The sequence below is a fragment of the Myotis davidii genome, unplaced genomic scaffold (genome assembly GCF_000327345.1).
Source record: "Myotis davidii unplaced genomic scaffold, ASM32734v1 scaffold316, whole genome shotgun sequence".
Classification (NCBI taxonomy): Eukaryota; Metazoa; Chordata; class Mammalia; order Chiroptera; family Vespertilionidae; genus Myotis; species Myotis davidii.
In genome coordinates, this window is record NW_006287072.1 from 665728 (window position 1) to 675217 (window position 9490).

The window sequence follows — 9490 nt, forward strand, 5'->3', positions numbered from 1 at the left end:
GTGTGCATGACAGCAGATTGATGTTCTGCTCTCACATAGTTGTTTTTCTCTTGTCCTTCCTCTCTCGTTAAAAATCAATAAAAGTATTTAAAAAGAAAAAGTGAAGTACTTAACACAAACTTTTTTATTTTTTATTTTTATTGATTTCAGAGAGGAAGGAAGAGGAGAGAGAGAGATAGAAATATCAATGATGAGGGAGAATTATTGATCGGCTGCCTCCTGCATGCCCCCTACTGGGCATCCAGCCCAAGACCCGGACATGTGCCCTGACTGGGAATCGAACTGTGACCTCCTGGTTCATAGGTCAATGCTCAACCACTGAGCCACACTGGCTGGGCATTTAACATGAACTTTTGAAAAGCAGTGGTGCCTGTAGATCCCTTTCTTGCGTGTGACTATTCTACTCTTTCTTGAAATAGGGAAACTGCCAGTAATTCCTGTGTTTTAAGACATGTGTAATGTCCTTAATGTCTTAGTTATTTCCATTTCCCCCAGAACCTTGAGCAGTGGACACTGAGGCAGTCCTGGCTAGAACTTCAGTTAATGATTAAGCAGTGCTTGAAGGACCCAGTGAGTATATCTGAAGAGCATGCATGTGTATAAAATTGTATGAAAAGCAAAGCATGTTGACATTTGAGGTTTAAGTAAAATGTATGTGTGCTAGTTTTCTTGTGTCTGGCACTAGGGCTCTGGTTCGGTGGCTGAAATGAACAACTTACTGGACAACATTGCTAAGGCGACCATAGAGGTGTTCCAGCAGTCTGCTGACATGAGCATCAACTCTTCCAATTCCGGTACGGGGCTCTTCAACCCGAACGGGATGGGAAGCTCCGATGCAGGAAGCACAAGGCAGAATGGAATAAAGACATTTCTAAGGTGTTTTTTCTGTGGCTTTATTACTAGTAGTCTCGTGTTAATTTTTCACATGTAACTGTGTTTTATTTGCATAATCAAATATTTTTTCATAAAGCTGCAGGAATATGAAGAAAGTAATAACTTGTGTCAGTTATCATTATTTAATAATAAGTTAAAGGGCAATGCTACAGGCTGCATGGTATCTTAGTGTTCTAAATACTAGGTTAATCGGGCCCAGACTCCTGGGAACCACAGGTGACATTCAGGGTGCATTAATTTCTTGAGTGTTCACTGTTCCGTGGTATTTGTTACATAGGAAACACTTTTTCTGCCTTCTTTAAAAATGAGCATTTTTGCATAAATGATAATCATGAAAGGCAGATTAGCTCTATTTCATCACTTTGGTGTAAAGTATAACTAGTGAATTCTAAAACTTTAAAAACAGGCTATCAGTGTGCTTAAATGTAACCAGAACATTTCATATCTTAACCAGGACAAAAAAGTGTTGGACAAAAGGACTGTTACTAATCAGAGAGCCACAATAATAGAAAAGTATGTTTGCTGATTTTTAAACAAACTTTTAGTTATACTCCCAGAACTGTGTCTTTTATTGCCCTCTATAAGCACGAATGGAAAAGTGTGTGCACATATCTGGTATTTGGCAAGATATTTACTGTGCGATAGCATAGAAATGAAAGGGAAATTTCTGAATAATCAGTGTATCTTGTATATAAAATTTTTACATAGGAATTTCTGTTATAACTGTGAGAAAAAGGTGCCTCATTGGGCATAACGCCTGTTTCATGATTTTAGCTCCTCTGAACGCAGGGGTGTGTGGCTGGTGGCCCCGCTCATTGCCAGGCTGCCAACCTCTGTGCAAGGAAGAGTACTGAAAGCTGCCGGGGAGGAGCTGGAGAAGGGACAGCACTTGGGTTCTTCTTCAAAAAAGGAAAGAGACAGACAAAAACAGAAAAGGTATGCCTGCAAGTTGTGTCTCTATGTCTGATTTGAAAGAAAGAAATCTAGCATTCTGCAAACATACATGTTCACTGCCCTCCAAGTCCACTGAAATTTTGTTATTAAATGAAATTGAAAATGTTTTGTTAGGTGAGGCTCTGTTCCTAAGAAGTTCCAGGTTATACTGTTTACACATTCTCAGTTCCGCCTATGCACCCCGATCCTTGCTGCTATGAAAATCCTGACTTCTTAGCCCCACTGCATCCTGAATCAGACCTGGATTGCCACCTGGTCCCTGTTTTCTCCTTTTAATCACTTTTCTTTCTTTTTATTTTATTACTTAGATCTTTGTGTTTAAAATACATAGAAATATTTCTAGTTCTGTCTTGTTGGGCCCTGAAATAGTTACTAATATTTTTAGCATTTAAGTTTCTTGTTCTAGATTAGATATTAAAACTTACAAACCATGAAGTTTAATGTTAATTTATTTTGTGCCCTGAAAAGATTTCAAATAATTCTATTTGAAAACTGACTGTGTTACTGAAGAAGTCTAAAACCACTCTCAAATGTGAAAACGTGAATTTAGCACCAAAGGATAAGGGGGAAATAATGATAATTTCTTCTGTTTGATTGGGGGTGTGGGAGTGGGGGGTGGAAGTGAAAGAGGATACAGGGGGGATAAATACTGATGGGGGAAATAAAAAAAATTGAAATATTATTTTCTTCTAATTAATAATATTTTGGTAGTGGTCATTTATTGAGCTCTTACAAATGCCACCCCCTATATAAAATTTATTTCATATATACTCAAACTTTTAAAATCTCACAGCAATCATGAAGCAGGTGCTGATCTTAGCTCTATACACTTTTTACAGATGAAAAAACTGATGACTGAAGGTTAAGTAAATTTTTTGAGAACACAGCTACGCAGTTAGGAAGCTGGGTTTACACCAGGTGGTCTGGTTTCTGATCCTGCATTCTTAACTGAAGAACATTTGGTAGAGACCTAACTTTGCTCATATTTTGTTTGTTATCTGATTGTTTTGTTATGTTTGCTAGCATTAATTAACCAACCAGATGACTCAACTTAGTTCTCAAAGTTTGTTAGCTAACGGGTGATTGTATGTACATCGCGGCGCCACAGAGAGGTCTAGAGGCTCTTACAAAGTTTCAAAATGGCCCTTCCCAAGTCAGTCTCTCTCAGTCTGCTTATGTAAAATGAAGCAGATTGAAATATTTTGGTCTCAATCTCATTTAAAGAAATTTTTCTTTCCAGTGTAGCAATTAGTTTATCAGTATGACTAGTTAGTTGTTCTCTAATAATTGAATAAATCTTAATAGAATTTTTACCAAATGTCTTTTTTTAAAAATATTTTTATTACTTTCAGAGAGGAAGGGAGAGGGAGAGAGAGAGATGGAAACATCAATGATGAGAGAATCGTCGATTGGCTGCCTCCTGCATGCCCCGCACTGGGGATTGAGCCCACAACCCAGACATCTGCCCTGACTGGGAATCGAACTGTGACCTCCTGGTTCATAGGTTGAGGCTCTACCGTTGAGCCACACTGGTTGGGCCCAAATGTCTTAAAACTCCTTGGAAGACTACACTGTGGGGGTGGAGGGGCTGTGCTCCTCAGGTCACGAGCAAGCACTCTGGTATTTGGCAAGATATTTACTGTGTGATACTGGGTACTTGAACCAGGTTCTGATTTTAGCTCTACCAGTAAATATCCCACTGTTTGTTCTCAAGAAATGTGCTGAAAAATAAAATAAGCACAGCAATCGGATAAGGCTGGACCTTAAAATAAGAGTTTTGTGTGAGAGGAAGTTTACATTTTAATTTTTATTCTGTGTATAAGGTGATATTCCTTCTGATGTGTATTATAAAATGCAACTTACTGATGTGAAATACAAATTCTCTTCTTCTCTGCCCTTACACACTCAGTTGCAGTATGAATTTATGCTAGTTTGGGGAATGCCTTCAATACTAAATTATTTAGAAGCATTCCTGTGGCTTTTAATATAATCAGTAGAGATATGACTTAACTCTCCATTTTTGACTATTAGTAAAATAGTGAGCCAAAACCCGAGGGCAAGAAGTCAGTGTTGCAAGGAAGTAATCCATTCTTTCTAACTAGATCTGCTGTTATGATTTGCTTTGTAGTATGTCACTTTTGAGCCAACAACCATTCCTCTCACTGGTCCTTACCTGCCTTAAGGGACAAGATGAACAACGAGAAGGCCTCCTCATATCTCTCCAGAATCAAGTTAATCAGGTAAAGTAGAGTAGAGTATGAAGCCAGGCAAGTGTTTTTCTAATGACATTAATTTGTTTTCCTTTCAAATGCTGAGATTAAACCAATAAGGACACAGCGTGATTTGATTAGATGCAGGTCGGCATAATTCACGCTCTATTCTCCTACCTGACATTCTAGTCACCACAAGATTAACAATTTTATATTAATGTCCACAGACTATAAAAGTAACATTTGCATATTACACATAACTTGGACATGTCTGTTCTCTCCTGATCCTGCCTCGGGGGAGGGGTCCTGGGCAAGTCCCTGTAGCAGTTGGCATGGCAGGAAGACAGAAATAGAGATCTGAGACCTAAGAGGTCATCCACCTATCAGGCAGGGTCTCATCTTGAGCCCTGTAGGTGTAGAAACACAATTTCATTTTACTGCCAGAGCCAGGATGATACCAGTCAAGTACACAAGATACTCATTTATAAATCAGAAGTCATTTTGGTTCATTGTAAAGAATATGGACTTTGTCTTTCCAGCAACTACAGTTCCCCTGGCACTTGCATTGTCTGTACCACAAGGAAACTAGTGACCACATTAGAAACTGGAGATTGTGGAATTGAGCAGTGTGGTTGGGTGGGTCATGGGATGTTTTATCCTGCTGCAGAGCCTAATGGAGCCCTCCTGTGGTGCTGTGGTTCTATGACATCATGTCTTTTACTAGATGAACATGAACAAGGACACTTACTTGGTTCTCCCATTGTCTTCTACCTTTTGGATATGAGAAATCTATCCTCTACACAGTCACCAGAATAATCCTTTTTAAATGTGAATCACATTTCTTTGGTGCCCAAAATGCTGCAATCATTCTTGCTACACTTAGAATAAAGATTAAAAGCCTGGGCTTATAAGGCTTTAGTGATTTAGCACTAGCTGTCATTCTACCTTTTTTCCTACCTGCCATGGCCTTGCTCACTCCATTCTTTTCACAGTGGCCACATTGCTGGTCCTTGAACAAATTGTCATTGCAGCACCTTTGCATCTTTTCTTCCTTCACCTGGAAGGCTTTCCTCTCAGATGTGTGCATGGTTGTCTCCCTTACTTCATCAGGTCTCTGCTCACAGGTCATCTCCTTCAGGAGGCCCTCCCTGATCACTCTCTAAAAATAGAACGACCGTCATTCTCTATCCCCTGGCCCAAGTCCATACCATTTGTTGCACCTGATTTTTTATTATTCACTAGAGGCCCGTTGCACGAAGAGATTTGTGCAATAGGCCTTCCCTTCCCCTGGCTGCCGGCACTGGTTTTCCTCCGGCACTCGGGACCCAGGCCTTCACTCCGGCCCGGAGCCTTCCATCTTCGCTTCGCTGCTTTGCACCTATGTATGCAAATTAACTGCCATCTTTGTTGGGTTAATTTGCATACTCTCCTGATTGGCTGGTACATGTAGTGGAGGGACAGTCAATTTACATGTTTGTCTATTTGTCTAAGATCCTGCCCCTTGAATGTAAGCTCCATGGCAGCTTGTGTGCTTTGTTACCTGCCTTGCACCCTTATCTCGCCTGGGAGAAGTCCATTTCTTTTGATGAGCTGTAGGAAGTGTTCTCCTCTTACCCTGCAGGATACTTACAGGTCATCTGCTGGGCTTACTTCTGCATGTGACTCATTTCAACTATTTTAAGATGGTTCTCATTAGTTAACACATATTTCAGAGCATGACAGTATGAGATTTTTTAGGGGGCGGGGGGAGGCAGTATGCATTTGTTTTTGCTCCTGCCATCTGATCCTGGGGTGTTGCCCACTTGCAGTTTGCCCTTCCTAAGAACACCTTTCCTTTCCCAGCATTAGTTTGAATCATGGAAGAAGCACTCACTTTATAAGTGGATATGCCACTTGACTAATTGCTGGGGTCCGACCCCAGCGGGTCCAGGGGTCCCCAAAGGTGTGGACGGAGTCGGCGAAGAAGGAATGACACGGAGACAGCATTCAGATGATAATCATAGCGAGGTTCTCTAGCCAAGTTCTATGTCTAGGTTCTTCAGCGAAGTTCTGGTTAGGATCTCCAGTCAGGTTCTCTTGCCAATTTCTGTAGTCAGGTTCAGTCCAGGATCTTTTGCCATGTTCTCTCCAGCGAAGTTCTTCTGTCTCTAGGTTCTGTGTAGGTTCTGTCTTCTAAGTTCCTGTATGCCATATATGCCAGGTCCCTTGAAACAGCAAGGATGGACCGGCTCCCGGCAACTAATATCCAAATTGTCACATTTTTTCAAAATAGTATGTATTATCTTTATCAAGGAAGACAAGATTCCACTTCAAAAGGACACTAAAATAATACTAGTACATTTGCTAGGATTCACAGCGTGTCCTTAGAAATATAACCCAGAGCTGATATAAAATGTAATTTTATCTGCCTAATACTTATCTTTATAAGACAAATGAAATGATGTAATGATGTATAGTTGACCCTTGAGTTGCATGGGGTTTAAGGGCACCGACCCCAAGACAATAAAAAAATTTATATAACTTTTGCTTTCCCAAAACTCCAGTCATCCTCCTGGTATTCAGAAACCAAAACCTGAGAATGCTCCAGTCCCTTATGGTGAAGAACAATCTGCAAATTTCCAACCTCAGATAAAAAAATTCTGTTTCTCAGATGTGAAGCCCATATTTATAGAGGGGCTGCCTGTATATTTACTGAAAAATCCATGTGTAAGTGGACCTGCACAGTTCAAACCCATGATGTTCAGGGTCAACTGTATTTAAAAACTGATCTTTATTTTTGTTAATGTTTAACTTGATGGTCCTCTAAAAACGTTTTCTAAGACTACTGGATAAGTAATTAGGAAAGATTTTTCTTCTCCCATCTGGAAAGGTAATGACAAAGAAATAGCCAGATTTCTGTCTGCTTAGTGGAAGGGGAGGAAAGTTTTATTTAATTTGTTAAACCAAGAAGTTATTTTTGACCATCAGTAAAAGCTCAATTTAACTTAAAATATGAAAAATTTAATTTTAACAGGGGAAACCAGTTCTGGATTTTTTTTTAATGTATTGTCTGGTTTAGATCTTAAGTAATTGGAGAGAAGAGCGATACCAACATGACATAAAAGCACGGCAGATGATGCACGAAGCATTGCAGCTCCGCCTGAATTTGGTAAGACATTTCCAGTCTCTTGCCTGCGTTAAACTTATCTTACATAGCCTCCCACTTCCACTGTCGTCACAAGTCTTCATTGCAAGGTGAGGCCCTCTGCTGTTTGCTCTCTGTGGCTACTTCCCTGTCCCTCTAACCTTCCTGTTTTCCTGGCTGCTGTTCTTCCTGTCTGGCCTAACTTCCGGACAGCAGTAGGTAGGCATTTTAGGCTACGGTTTGCCTTCTGCAGCACCGCCCCAGGGAATCGCTCCTTTTGGGTGTGAGCTCAGAGGAGGACTTAGAGAACCAGTATTCTGAGATGGAAGTTAGTTTTGACTATGCTTATTTAAAAACCATATTAAAATGACATTTAAGTCAGAATTATCAAATGGATCATAACAACAAATTCTACATGGAAGATTTTGGTTTTCAGAAATTTAAAGTTCTCACACATTGAACATTCCTTTGAATTTTTCTTTCCCACTGGACAAGCCAGCTGAAGGGCACTCTGGGGATATTCACTGATTATTGATTTCAACAGAATTCCCACACGTGAAAGAGTAGACCTGGGGGCCATGCCTCCTGCTCATCATTACTTCTGTGTTACTGGATAATTCTGAGTGCTGTTATGACAACAGGCTTAGATTCAATAGTAATTGACAGCACAAAGGTGGAGATAATTGGATTATGTGGTTTTGACCTATTTAGATTTAATTCGACTAAAATCACACCATAAGAGAGGGTATCCTGAATGTTTAGGAATAAAAGAAAGCTAATTATACTGACTTATAGTAGTAGGAATAGTTATATGTAGATTTTCTACTAAGAGGAAGGTCATTGTCCCTAAGCCTATGCATTGTCAAGGGTCAGCTGTAATTCCTATTGATCATGTGCCCACACTCAGGTGCTCTTCTCTTCTCTTCTCTCTCTCTTTTCTTTTTTTTTTTTTTTTTTTGAGGATTTTCTTTAATTAATCAAAATTTGGCTAAATAAAATGTATTTTTCTCTTTAACACAATGCAGATTTTTTTATTGTATGTTTTTATGTACTAGGTGGGAGGAATGTTTGACACAGTGCAGAGGAGCACCCAATGGACCACAGACTGGGCCCTCCTCCTCCTCCAGATCATTACCTCTGGAACCGTTGACATGCACACTAACAAGTATGTACTTATCATTTCACCTTTACTTTGCCACGCGTGTACATGGCAGAGGCTTTGATATACTGATGTTAATTTCTGTCGCATCTTATTTTCTTAGGTGCATTCTATGCCTTAAATAAAAATTCTCAGTTAAGATTATCTTGGTTTTGCTCTGAGGTGAAAATAATTCTTTTCTGTCCCCTCTTAGTGAATTATTCACAACAGTTCTTGACATGCTGGGTGTTTTAATCAATGGAACATTAGCCTCTGACCTGTCCAACGCATTGCCAGGGGGATCTGAAGAGAATAGACGTGCATACATGAATTTAGTAAAGAAACTGAAGGCAAGTTTGTGACCTGCTTATTATGAACTCAAATGGCTTGTGGGTTTGTTATTTAGTACATTTTATCTAATTTTACTCCTCGTTAAATTAAATGTTATTTGTTGCACTCAAATTAATTTAATGTGATTATTTTGCTATTTGCTTTACCTTAACTCACTAGAACCCCAAAGTAGTAAGCATATAGTTTGAAGGTTTGTCTTTTAAAAAAATTTATATTCATAAAACATGTTTAATTTTTTAAGGAACTTTAGAAATGCATTGCCAAATATCTAATCAGAGCACCAGCATCAGATTTAAGATACATTTGTGCTTGGACTGGAACATGCAGTTGAAAATAATCACTTTTACTGATATATCTAAATCCAACTCATTTTACTAACCACTAACACAGTTTTGAAATAAACTATAAGTAAACTGCATAAGAGAAAAAAATCAATATATCTGATGACCTTACAGTAAAATAACCAATGGTTACCTTGTGCTGTGGCCCTGCATTCAAGAACGTGTTCTGTGCTGCAGCTCCTGCCTTCTCGTTATAGTTGCTGTCCTAGATTTTGTCATTTCAGCATTGTGATGTTTGTTGTGTAACAAGTGTGCCTTTTTATGTGTTCTATTTTCTACCTAAAATGAAGAAATGAAACATACTCACCACTCTAATTGAGAGTTGCAACGTAGACCATGTTTCAAGTAAAAGAACATTTCAGCTATATAATGGAAATGTTTCATAAGGGAACTTCCTTCTGGGCAACTTTTGCCTTCATTGTAATTTCTGTTCCACTTCTCTTTTTCTCTCTCTCATTTTTTTTTTTTTTTTTTTTTT

At 39.1% G+C, this 9490-nt stretch overlaps 2 protein-coding genes across 3 annotated transcripts in view; one reads left to right on the top strand and one right to left on the bottom strand.

Moving 5' to 3' along the window:
* P2RY12 (purinergic receptor P2Y12) overlaps window positions 1-9455 on the bottom strand; it is a 53549-nt gene extending 44094 nt beyond the window's left edge. The window contains exon 1 of the mRNA XM_015560791.1: window positions 9146-9455. The gene's annotated coding sequence lies outside the window, so the exon portion shown is untranslated. The remainder of the gene's footprint in view (window positions 1-9145) is intronic.
* MED12L (mediator complex subunit 12 like) overlaps window positions 1-9490 on the top strand; it is a 398615-nt gene that overhangs the window by 332427 nt on the left and 56698 nt on the right. For both annotated transcript variants that reach the window (XM_006758962.2, XM_006758963.2), the window contains exons 27-33: window positions 496-570; window positions 686-876; window positions 1669-1830; window positions 3977-4088; window positions 7117-7206; window positions 8238-8347; window positions 8535-8670. In XM_006758962.2, coding sequence (XP_006759025.1) covers window positions 496-570; window positions 686-876; window positions 1669-1830; window positions 3977-4088; window positions 7117-7206; window positions 8238-8347; window positions 8535-8670 — 876 coding nt within the window. The remainder of the gene's footprint in view (window positions 1-495; window positions 571-685; window positions 877-1668; window positions 1831-3976; window positions 4089-7116; window positions 7207-8237; window positions 8348-8534; window positions 8671-9490) is intronic.